Source organism: Coturnix japonica, chromosome 1, assembly GCF_054131305.1.
Source record: "Coturnix japonica strain WE chromosome 1, WE-NBRP24, whole genome shotgun sequence".
Classification (NCBI taxonomy): Eukaryota; Metazoa; Chordata; class Aves; order Galliformes; family Phasianidae; genus Coturnix; species Coturnix japonica.
Genome location: NC_140663.1, coordinates 72,782,924 through 72,795,844, shown reverse-complemented (window position 1 = coordinate 72,795,844; position 12,921 = coordinate 72,782,924). Strand labels below are relative to the sequence as shown.

Below are 12,921 nucleotides of genomic sequence, written 5' to 3'. Positions count from 1 at the left end.
GAAGAAGCTGTGAATGCAAACAAGACAGTAGCCTCTATTCCCCAATCCATAAAGAAACTGACTATGAGAGAATAGCATAAAATGGCTGACTTCTCTTCTACTTCTTCCACAATATCCCACCCTTCTTCAGCACAGTTCTTAGAGAGTTAAGCCAGATCCTAACCAGTTAATTACTTTTCAGACTCATGCTTTCCATCCAATAGTAGCATGTATAACACTAGTCTGTTTGCTGCTAAGTTCCACAAGTGACTATAAAAAGTAACTACACGAGGCCTCATGCTATCAGTATTATTATATCTCTCACGTGTCATTATTTTTTTCTTATTTATTCTCCTGAATAAAGCTTTTTTGGTATTTATTCCCCTGAAACTGTAAGGGAAACACTGAGAAATGAGTCACATCGACATGACAGCAGCCACAGGCAAAGTCAGAAAAAAGAAATTTCACAACTCAACCACATTAGGATCAGGGGAATAAACACAAGCATTGCCAAGATCCTTCCTACCTGACCCTGGAAACAGCACGAGAATAAACACTTCCATGGCTTCGGAAGGGTGGGCTTTCTTCAACTACAGTCGGCATTTCAATCTCAAAATCTCTTGGCACATTCTGGATATTTGGCTCTGCAAAACTTACTCGACCTGAGAAGGAAGATACAAGAGAAGGTATAATTAAGTAAGAGTCCAAAAGGAATCTGTCCAGTAGGGGATCACACATCTGCATCATTGTGCAAAACACAACAGTAAAGTGTTTTGGGGAAAAGGAAAAAAAAAGAAACCTGGAGAAAAAAAAATAAAATTATGACTAATGAGCTCATGCTTGTTTAGGTGATTCCTGTCCATCATTTTCTTACAGCTAACAGGAAATTCCAAGATCCAGAACCTGTTCTAGGGTCAGAGATTTGCAAGATAATATGCAAGAAATAAATTACACTTCTCACAGAACAAACACATCCACATAGGTCTCTCCAAAAGTAATGCCTCCTATTTATTTCCATGGAAAATATAACAGATACAAAGAGTGCAGTAATGCTATTTGGTAGAGAAAATTCTCAGCTACAAAACACCATTTTTCAGCACAGTAACCATAATTAGCTATGTATTTTTATCACTGATGAACAAGAGCCTGTATACCACACTTGTAAAAATCCAACAGAGATGACTCATTGTCACTGTTGCCACTGTTGAAATGCACCACCCACTTCTTCACTGTTCACATCCACTGTTTGGTCTCCACATACATTCAGCAAGCATCAATGAATGTCAATGGATGCCATTTTCTTCTGCATAGAGGACTCAAGTTACATACCCTTGTTTCATACATGCTTCCATGTTGGACACCATTTCGTCAGACTGCCCCTCTGCTGCCATCTGTCAATCTGTCATGCAGCAACAACATGTAATAGAATACTGGTGGGAATGTTCAGCCTCTACTGCTATACAGCCAACATTCAACTCTGACATTGTGGGCCAACATAACAAAACAGAAGGTGTTACTTTTGGAGTAAACCTCATATTTTAACACATTCAGACTTACAGGACAGATTAATGTGAAACAGATATTTATGTATTTTCATTTGGTTTAAAATAAAGCACAGGCTTGATTTCTTTACTCTTTTCCCTACAGAAAAGCTGTGAAAATTCAATAACGAGGAAGGATTTTGTAGTCATTTCTTTACCTGTAGCTGTGTGAGTCTGTGACACTGGATATATCCTTTCCATTCCTAGTGCAGAATTGAATCGTTTTTCCCTCTGTAGTGGAAACACCACTTTGGAAATGGCGTTGTTGATCCTTCTCCATTCCAATATCAGCCCTGGCAATGGGTGAAGTGTCTTTAATTTCTCCAAAACATCCTTGGTGGAGAGAAACACAGTTGCAATTAATTGCCTTAAAAGTTTTTATAAAGATCTTGCAGCTTTGTGGGAAGAAGCATCTCCATCAGTGAGCTTCCAGTATCCATTTGATTTACAGTCAGTGATATTATAGTGCTTACACCTGAACAATGAAAACACCATCAGACACAAGCAAGGCAAAGACCTCTCTCTGGATTTCTTACATCCACCATTATTGGTCTGTACCAATCAACAAGTCACCTGAAATGAGCAAAAAAGCATTGCTTGCCATGTGTCCTCTATGTTGCCTACTTTTACAGTGTTAATGTTTCTCCTCCATTTACTTGTACAGTTGTCTCCCTGTTGGAGGTGGTCAAGCTTGCCCACAGTAAGTGTTGGAACTAGGTGACTTCTAAGATCCCTTCAAACTCAATCAATTCTATGATTGTCTCCTATCTTCATGTTAGGAGCACATAAAGCAAAGCCCTTGACCATGTTCCTTGAAAGGCAAAGTTCATCACTACCGATGAAGGGACTAAAATCAAAAGATAATGTCATACAACTCTTTTTCCGGCATAACACATTTTTGTATGCAGCAGACTGTTATTGTCTCTGCCTTTTACACCACAAAAGGAGGGAATCCTCAATTTGAATTTGCTTCTCTGTTCTTCCACCACTAGAATACTTAATTCTTCACTGCCACTTAAGTTTCAAAGATCAATATTTGCTTTCCAGTCACTGACTACATTGAACAAGGGGAAAGTAAGAAAACAACACATTAACGAGTACTGAAAACAGGGAACATAGTTGTTAGCTCGTATCACTTGTCTGACAAGAGCACCTATTAGCACAGTATAACAGAAGTTGTTATTACTGCAGCTGCACAGTATCTAGCAGCTACACAGTATGGCAATCACCTTCACATATATACAAGCTTTTGAAATTCTACATTCAACATGCCATAGGATCAACCATTCTGAAGATAAATTCTGTGAAGCACCAAATATAGATTGGGCACTAACTGGTAGGGAAAATACTGTATTTAAATGTCCTTCAAGCTGATGTTGAAAAACACTTCTACTGTTGGCTTTACAAAATCATCATCTTCTATTTTGGTCTTGATTCAAATTCTGCCTGACTACTCTCTTAAACCTGCTATTGAGAGTTAGGTCCTCACTACAATTGGGCTTTGGAAGATTAGGAGTTAACAGCTCTGCTAAAGGAGAAGCCAGATTTGAATTTCCAGTGGTAGGTGGAGGAGTGAAAGGCAAGAAAAAGTTTACTTTTGTCTACACCAGTACATCTAATTCCAACAGTACGTGTGTGGAGTAAGAATTTTTACAGTCAATTTCAGATTAGAACCAGACTTTACTGTACCTTGGTTGTACTGAACTGCTTGCTCAACCTAACCCGGTTTCCTTTAATAGTTGTTCTTCTGGTGTAACCCAGAGTTTTCTTGTTCCCTTGAACTTTCACATCTCCATTTTGTGGCAACTTCAACTCTAGGAACAAAACCTGAAAAAGGCCAGCATCTCAGATCAATTTCTGCACGTTACTCATGCACTTAATGCAGCACTTAAACAGCCTATTTCAGACAGAGGATAGCAGGAATGCTCCAAGTAATTAGAAAGCTGATTAAAGATCTATGCTATCAAAGTCATCTCTCCTTATTTTAATTAACTACAAAATGCAATCTAAAATCTCATTTTCTAAGTACTATAAGTTTGAGTTCAGATGTATGTTTTTAGGAAAGGTAATTAACTCCATCCAATAAGAGAGTTTACTGCTAAGAGCCAACTCTTATAAAACATGGAATTAAGAAGACCAGAAGTGGAAAGAACATTAGTGAAGATAAGCAGTGTTAGTGCAGAACAAGCTTCAGCATAACAAGATTGGCACTGGAGGAGGTGGCCACAGAATATCAGTTTTTCTAACAAACTGCCAAAAACTGGAAATTGAAGTACATGCTCACTACTTGACAGATACAACACAGTTCTTCACTTTCCATTCTGTGTAGAGTTATACACTGTTTCACAGTTATTACATTTCACTTCACAGCTGGGATAAGGGAATAGAAGTTTTTTCTCTCACAAGTTTATTTAGCACAAAAGTTTTGCTGCCAGAAAATAAGAAGGGTAAAGCTCCACTGATCTATAAAGGAAAAAATGTTTCACATGATTTCAAGCAAGATTTCTGTATGAAAAACAAGCAGAGAATAGAAAAATGTTTCTTCCTCTTTTCCATGAAGCAAAATAAAATCAGAGCTGAGCACTATTTGAGGAGTTGTAACTCACACTAATACTACAAAACAAAACTGCATTTGCAACATAGGTAGAATATTTCTGGAACTTATTTTAGTGATCACTGTTTGCAAATTTTAGTTACTTCCATAACAAGCCATTCAACAAGAAAGTAGTGTATCAAACAGAACTAACCAGATAAAAATGCATGCATGGCAGTTCTAATCTATTCCTGGGATGACAAGAAACATACATAAAAAACAGAAAGTAATGTTCTACAGAAATAAAAGTATCGGTAATTTAAATCCAAATCTGTGTCTTAGTTTTTTAAAAAAGGAATTGGTTCTATAAATAAATGTTCAGATTCTTAAAAACAGGTTGCAATTCTTTCAAAACTTTAAAACAATCTTCTATTTCGTGCTTGTGTTAAAAACAACATCCTAGCTAGTTCAGATCAAATGATACCACATCCACTGTATGTAAAATACAGCCATTGCATCAAAGCTATTCTAGCCCTGCACCGTTAACCCAAAATAATCCAAAAGCTGTTTGACTGGCAGATGATCTGATGCTTCCTGAGGAGCCAGGTCCTGTAAAGACAACAAGTTCATTTCCACTTCATTTCTGCCTTATTTATTTCTGCAGAAGTTAGCAGAAATCATAATGATCACTATCAAGCAGAAGATGCACATCACCTTGCAGGCAGCCAGCTCATAATGAGCACAGACAAATTAACTCTGACCAGAGTCTTTTCTTCATACAAAGTCTTCCCATGAGAGTTTTTCCTTCATTGTATGCTAAAAACTCCTTGAGAATATCTTCTCAAAAGTACTCCAGTCCCATCTGAGCTCTCACATACCTCTGCAATGTCATCAGGGCTGGTCAAGGAGAAACTGTGGCCTGCCAGTTGATAAGCTTTGGTCTCAATCTCAGTTAGTTTAGCTTGCATGACCTGTTTCTGGGTTTCATATGCTGCTGTGCTAAAACCAATGCCATTCAGCTCCAGCAGAGCCAAGCAATAATGGTTGGGCATCTCCACTTTAGAAAACACATCTGGAGTAAGAAAAAATGTCAAGAAAAAACTTCTATAGCATCAAAAACATATCAATTGTAACAAATTTGTTTAAAAAATAAAATAAAGCAACAGGGGAACCCTTGGATTTCAAAACAAACGAAGTGCCCTGACACACCAAGATCTTTTAACAGATTTAGTTTAAATACATCTGTTTCTGGAATATTTCATAGTAAAACATTTATAACAGAAGTTGATTAGTTGGTAAGTGGGCAGCCTATTCCAATGCTCCACCACTCTTTTCGAGAAGACATTTTTCCTAATATCCAAACTGAACACCCCCTGGAGCAACTTGAGGCCATTACCTCTATCTATTACCGTATCACTAGTTTCCTGGGAAAAGAGGCTGGACCCCAAACTCCCCACAGTCTCCTTTCAGGTAATTATAGGGAGCGATGAGGTCTCCCCTGAGCCTCCTCTTCTCCAGACTGAACAATCCCAGTTCCCTCAGCTGCTCCTCATAAGACCCCTCACAGCTTTGGTGCCCTTCACTGGACACACTCTAGCACCTCAGTGCCTTTTTTGTAGTGAGGGACCCAAAACTGAACATAGTGCTTTAGATGTGGCCTCACCAGAGCTGTGTACAAAGGGAACAAATACAGGAAGACCCACAAGTCCCCTCAGAGTTGCCAGGGTACTTGCCTGGTAGGTAAGGATCCTTTTGATTCAGAGATTTTAAATAGACTGTTACCCAGATGGCTTCCTCAGCCAATGGAACCAATGGATGTTTGGGATATAAGAAAACATCTTAAATCCTATAATGAACCCCCAAACTCTCCTCTTGTTAATTTGTTTTTGCAAAGCAGATGTATTTCCAAATAAATTTCCCTCTTTTCTTTTAAAAGATCAGATTTTTACCACAGAATACACTTGAATATGAACTCCCAAACCTCTTCTGTTCTTCACCAATCACTCACTTTGTGGTTGTATAGCTACCCTATCTCTGCCTTCAAGTGGAGGAGGTCTATTTACCTGTCAGATTTTCCTTCTGTAGTTCATTATGGAGTTGGTTCATGACATTGAAGATGAGCACAGACTCTATTGCTGCTCTGTACCGCCCAGAATGATCTTCACTGGCACTAAGCCCCAGGCTCTGCACACCCTGGCCGGCACCTACCCCTTCCAGCAGAGGTAGTTCATTGGGAAGAAAGTTAGTCACCATGTTGTGAAGGGTACGTTCCTTAGAGCCAGAATCAAGTAGCCAACATGCAACCTTAAAAAGAGACTTCCATGAGACTTTTTAAAAATCATAATACAACCTTTATACTTGACTGGGGGTTAAAGCAAGGTTATAGTGCAGATCATTCCTCATTTATCGGGCAGACTGCAATAACTTGTGGAAAAGTTAAATGATTTCAGATAAAACTTCTAGGAGGTTGTGTCACTTAAATGCTTTATTCTCACTGAAAATTAATTCTACGCATTTGAAAATCTTACCTTTTGTCAACTTAAAACATCTAAAGGTACTACTCTTCATTGTTTTACTTACATCATCCTAACACAGAGAGGATTAAATATGACAACCAGGATCAAAATGTGTTTACTCTGAAAACTGAATTTGTAAAAATCGGTACTTGCTGTTGATCTGGAGTCTATGAGCCAAGCTCTTTTATTGCTCTTCAATTTTATTCCAAATATCAATAAACTAAGCTCATCGTCCTGTTGAGCAGCTTTGCTAATTACCTGCAGGTTTTAATTGCTAATATTGATTAATAGCCTTGATGCTATTCAGCCCACATGTGATGTAAGATATAAATATCAACATTAGAATTTTCTGTGCTTCTAAAGCTTTTCCTAATAAGGACAAGGAGGCCATTTAAACTCTTTCCAGAGTTTTATTTGAATTATAGGTGGCATCCATACCTTTTGAAATTACATACAGATTTTGTTTTGAAAAAAAATAGTACTAGTAGAGTGGTCCACACACATAGCAGATAAAATCTTTGGTAACAAAATCTTCTGATCTCAGATTCAATAATCTGACCAGAAATGTTCCTGGTATTTCATTCCGTAGCTTCTTATAAGCTACAAGACTGTAGCTTCAGCCCTGTCCACTGGGACGGGTGAGATTTAAACTTATCCTCTCCACTTAAGTATTCAGTTATGAAATATTAATGTGTTAAATAACTGAACCAGGCCCGTTTCTCTTGTAGGGAACACAAACGCACACATTGCATGAAAACTGCTCTAAATAACGTTCTACATTTTCCACTGGAAGAAAATTTCCCTACAGCCCCCAATGTATGTTAATATTCAAATCTAAATTACAGAAGCAGCAGAAGGTTCTCCTGCATTTCCATGTATGTGTATTACCCAAGTTAAAATTCTTAATCCTGCCAACCTTTGGGTCCTCAAAACTTCCTTCCAAGGAGATGCCACAAGCCATAACAAGGGTCTTGTAGTGCTGAATGAAATTATACATGATAAGTGAGCGCTCCTGCTTCTCCTGCAGGTACAGCTGCAAATGATGCAGTCTCTCTGTTACCGACAGGTTTTTGTCCAAAGGTGGCGGTGCCAAACTCGGACTGATTCCTAAGGTAGAAAATACAAACAAAATCAACATTTTTACCCATTGTATAAGAAAAGAGAGAAAATCTTGAATGCAACCAACTAAAGTACAAAAAGTACAGTAGAACAGTAAACAAGTAACAATAAATCTATATTGACTTTATCTATTTTTTCAAACTAGATGTGGCTCCCAAAAAATATGCTGTGTTTACACTGCTGAATAAGGATGGCCATGAATCAAAACTTAGCCATAAGAGCAGATTGGGCCTTATTCTAATGTCAGATTTGCTCTGAAGAGTGAAAGCTAAAAGAAGTTGAAAGAGAAAAGCAGGTAAGCTAAAGAGAACATAGGAGTAAGCCAAGATGTAAGTGGTCCACCACGTGAGCAGTAGTTCTTTGCTTGTGCCAATCACCTGGTAGCACAAATCTATAGATAGCAACTTATTCAAGCCTGCTGAACACTTAAAGTGACAAAAAATAACATGGCTAACTTACTCCATCACACAAAGAGCTGAGTTAGGAATAACTATAACAGTTCCAAAAAACTATCACAGGTACTTTTCTGAAATGCACCATCACGTAAAGCAGCACAGCTTGTCTGCTCACTTACCAGTCTGGTCTTGCATCTGCTGCAAAGATATATAGTAGGCATCTTTTCCACCCCAACAGACTGCCAGTCCAACTACCAAGATGTCTTCACAGTGTTGGACAGGAAATCCATCATCTTTCACCTGCATCCCCTGTGGAAAATTTCCTAAGGGAATATTTTTAGGTTATAATTACAAAATGACATCTATAAATATGGGAGAGTTTGGCTCTGGAAAATACAGATACCTACAGCTGAGCTTAAATTTGTTAAACATGAATATAAACCTTTACTTCTATCTATATGGAGAAAATATCTGCGTTTCTCTTTGGGGTAAGGGGGGCGGGGGGGGCAGGAGGGAAGATGTTTAGGACACAGCAGTTTTCTCAAATTAATATTTTGCAAATGTGGAAATACTTGCTTCAGACACAATCCCACAAGCACTGCTGCCTGGTGGAGACCCTGAACAATCCCTAGAGGTTACTGTTAAATATACTGTTTACTTTAAAATACAGTAGAATTTATGACATGGAAAGATATATGTGATAAAGGGACTGTACAACAGAGATTCATTTAAAATTAGGTATGAAATGTCAAGTACTTTTAAATGTTTTCACATACAAACAAGCTGCTAACACATCATTACAACCACCAAAGACATAAGAGCACAATGTCTGACATCAGTTCTTCATTCTCCAACACTTATCTCCTTTGCTTTGCTGAGATTGACAGTATTCAATTAGTGTCAGTAATTTTCCTCCTTTTTCAAATTCTTTCCTACATCACTGCTGCTTTAAGCTGAAGATGCCATCATGTTGTTCACAGACATGGAACTAACCTTGTTTGAATCTGCCACCAATTGTTGATTTGGGTGACAAGGGACATTTTCTTTTTTCACATGCCACTGAGATGGAAAATCTGCTTTTTTCCTTCCATTCTGCAAGAAAAGTCTGGAAAAGTGTTTTGTCACCTGCTACATCAACAATAGTGAACCCTTCAGGACTTGAGGGAGTGAGTGGAAAAACATCCTGAGACAGCTGCAGTGAGAAGTCTTTGTCTATAATGGAATCATCTTTTATCTCGTCAGCCTCAGTTGAGGCTACTCTCTCAACTATCTGCTTCTCTGCATCAAACTCATAATTGTGCTGTGACTGAACCAGTTGCTCTCCATTCATGCTGGCAACCTGTCTCTTCCTTGCAGATTTCACTGAGAAAGATACAGAACTTTTTGGAAAAGGTTCTTTGGGGGGTGTTGGAGGAACAAACCCATTACAATTATCTGGTGGAGGATAGGATGTCCTGTTGCTTCCCCTGAGCATAAGTGTTACACAGTCTGATTTCCGAATATCCAAGTCTTTTGTTTTGTTTCCTTTAACTCTGCAATAGTCTTTTAAATCCTGACAATTAGACAAAGGCTCTAGCTGATGATGGTCAAATTCAAAAATTGCATCTGGCTCTTGATTAGCAATTGAAGCAACTAAATTTTCTTTCAGACAGGAGCTTCTTACATTTACTTGAACAAGTTCAGTGCCTGAAGGACTAGGCCATTTGTCTAGTACATCCTGTAGTCCTGGGCTCAGTTCAAATGAGTGGTCAGACCACACTACTGGATGGGTTTTCTTATCTAATGTTTGCTGGCTACATTGGAGCTTTTTATCATGATCCACTTCTAAATCCTTTGGATTGGAATAATTTTCACAAATGTTTCTTAATTTAGACTGACTGTGAGATGTACAAGGAAAATCTCCCCCAAAAGATGGGGAGTTTGCATGATCTAAAACTTCAGCTATGAGATCAGAGAATACTGGAGACACATCATTATTCTGTGCTGGATCCTCATGCTTCCTCTGATTGTCTCCGACATCAAATTTATTCTGAACAGGCCTTAGGTTCTGCAAAAGACCACCTGTGGGAAGCAAAACTCCCTCCCTCCCCTCAGGTTCCTTTCTGTCAGCTTCCATGATGTTCACAGCTGAAAGACCACTGACATTACCAAAGCTATCATCAAACAACAAGCCATCACTCACATTCAGGCTTGTTTCCATGACAGGATGGTATTCTTCTTCTACAAAGTGCTCCCTATCAAGAGAGCAGGGTGCTTTATTGGGACCTTTAGAAGCACTCTCCTCTTTCACTGAATTTTGGGTCTGATAATACTGTAGAAAACTGTTTAGCTGAGAATCAGTCACTGAGTAGTCACTTCCTTTAAGGACAGGTACAGATTCTATTTCGTTTGCTACAGGCTGTATGTTAAGTTCACCAGACTCCAAAACTTTGTTACTGCATGGCTGATCTGTGTTTTTTCTAACATTATTTGCTGTGATAGTACTCAATAAGCTTGGTTTCCTTACTGTTACATCTAGCCTTTCCTCAGTAGCATTCTCAGCCTGCAAAGTGCTTAGTTTCATGGAGATTTCCTGCTGAGGTACTACTGCCAGTTCTGAATCCTTTATTCCCTGCTTTCGTGTGATTTCAGCTGCTACCTCCTGTTTTATTATCCTCTCAGTCTGAGTATCCAACTGGAAGCTATCTTCAAAGTCTGTAGAGATACAAATCAGACCAGAGGATGGACCATTCTGAACATCATCTGCATCACAAATAGCTCTGGATTTTACTAGAGAGTCTTTCAGAAAATCCTTAAGATGACTGCTGCCTTTTTGTAGTGCTCCAGCTTGTAACAATTTTTCATTGGGTAATTTGTTCCCACTTACACCACCATTCTGGATTTGAGCATGGTAGAATTTATCACCACCAGGACATAAATGCACAGACTTCTGTTTCCTACTGCCATTATGGGCACATACATTTTCAGAGCAGTTAGTGTTTACATTACAATCACCTGCATCTAAAGCAGTATGCTGCTTATCAACCTTCAACATAGCAGAGCTCCCATCTGTTTGCAATTTATTGATTTTATCCTGCTTATCAGCAGTAGTTTGATTTCTCTGCATTCTAGCCCTTACAGGTATGACCGGACTTTCTACAGTATCATGTGTCTCCTTGTTGATGTGTGGAATACTCTGTAATGTAACAGTTGCTTGAAAACCTGCTCTCTCCATAAGCATGCCTTCACTGGGGTTAGAAAGTTCTGTAAATAAATTCTCCATTTTATCTTTTCTCTCTACATTCTTTTCCCTCATTTGTACGGAATTTGGGACCTTATGAGTTACAGACACTTTTTCTATATGTTCCTCATCGTTTTGGTCTGAAAATAAGTTATCTTTAGAAATGCTGGGGAGGAAAGCTGAAGGTTTTTTAATGTCCATGATAATCATACTTGAATCTTCAAGCAGTGACTTCTGTAGTTTTGAAAAAGTACTTTTGTTCCTAGTCCGTTTTAAATGTGTGTCCTCACTTCTTAACAATCTAGAGGCTGAAGACATTTTTGCTAATGTTGGTGTCTTCCCTTGCTCAGTATGGAGTTCTGGACTTGCTCTGTTGGAATCAGCCTTGGTTTTGGCCTTAAGAATTCCTTCCACATTTTCATTGTCTCCACTCATATAGGGCTGTTTTCTAGCACTGTGCGCAGTATCGTTCCTTTCATCTGCTTGAGCCTGTTTCCTGTATGTGACTTCACTCTCAAATCTAGAGCCTGCTGTACTACTGCTTAGCCGCCTTTTATATCCCTTTTTAATATCTGATAGTTTTCCAGCCTGAGAACTGAGGCCGTTATCATTCTGTACTCCACACTCTTTTTTGTTTAACATCACAGAAGATTCAGAAGATAGCTCTCCATCTGGCTTATGTAGTCTCTCTTCCATCTCTGACTCACTGCTGATCATAGATGATGCCTCAAGAGAAGACTCTGGGTTCCACTGCACTCCCATTGCTGCCAAGTCCTGCTGAAGAAGTTCCCTGGCTTCCTCCACAATGAGGGAAGCTGCTTCACTTTCCGTTAAGCCCTTCATTCCGGCCATCCAGATGCTGCGCACAGTCCGACGCTCCTCTACAGATTCTTCATCTTCATCCACAGCCCTGCGACCACTAAGGGAAAGCCAACAAACAGATGTGAACATTTATGCAGAAAATAACAAACAACATGAGGGACTGACCCTATTCTGCACTGCTCCTATTTCAGTTAGTGCTTCTGTGAAGCTATAATGCTACGTCCAACATGTACCTTGCTTAATAGGAAATAATTTTGGTATTCTATTGAATGTCAATGATGTCAATGAAAGACATTACTGGCTACATCTATAGTGCATACCCTAGAAGCATTCCAAGCTTTTGCATCCAAATCCGTGCCCCAGATAAGTCCCAGCTCCCTGTCAGGGTAAGATCTAGGTCTGAATCAATCCTCTTCCATGAACTCATGTGAAGAAAGGTAACCTCAGGAACACGAAATATAGAGCTACTGTGGCAGAGTCCAAAAGGCACCTGAGGTAGGAATTTTGTCATTGTGCTAACATGAAAATCTCAAGAAAATCTGAAATTAAATTACAGTAATAAACCATTTGCTCATTTGAACATACAGGAGAGCACAAAAGCATTCACATTTTAAAGGCAGCAAAAAGCCTCCAAAAACCATTTTCAGTTCAGGAAGAGGAAAATTCAGGTCTCACAATCTCTTGCTGCAAATACAACATGTTATTATTAATTTCAAAGTAATCATATAATTACTGTGATCAGTCACAGAGACTTACAAGTTATTTTAAAATAACGTTTAGCAACAAGTCCCAAAAG

At 38.8% G+C, this 12,921-nt stretch overlaps 1 protein-coding gene across 5 annotated transcripts in view; it reads right to left on the bottom strand.

Moving 5' to 3' along the window:
* Nucleotides 1–12,921, bottom strand: part of POLQ (DNA polymerase theta) — a 48,360-nt gene that overhangs the window by 10,825 nt on the left and 24,614 nt on the right. For all 5 annotated transcript variants that reach the window (XR_014937477.1, XM_015874562.3, XM_085524548.1 and 2 more), the window contains 8 exons: nt 9,077–12,222; nt 8,263–8,406; nt 7,486–7,676; nt 6,117–6,357; nt 4,932–5,125; nt 3,210–3,347; nt 1,679–1,853; nt 506–641 (listed from right to left, as the gene is read on the bottom strand). Coding sequence is in view for 4 of the 5 variants with exons in the window: in XM_015874562.3 (XP_015730048.3) it covers nt 506–641; nt 1,679–1,853; nt 3,210–3,347; nt 4,932–5,125; nt 6,117–6,357; nt 7,486–7,676; nt 8,263–8,406; nt 9,077–12,222 (4,365 nt within the window). In the remaining variant the exon portion in view is untranslated. The remainder of the gene's footprint in view (nt 1–505; nt 642–1,678; nt 1,854–3,209; nt 3,348–4,931; nt 5,126–6,116; nt 6,358–7,485; nt 7,677–8,262; nt 8,407–9,076; nt 12,223–12,921) is intronic.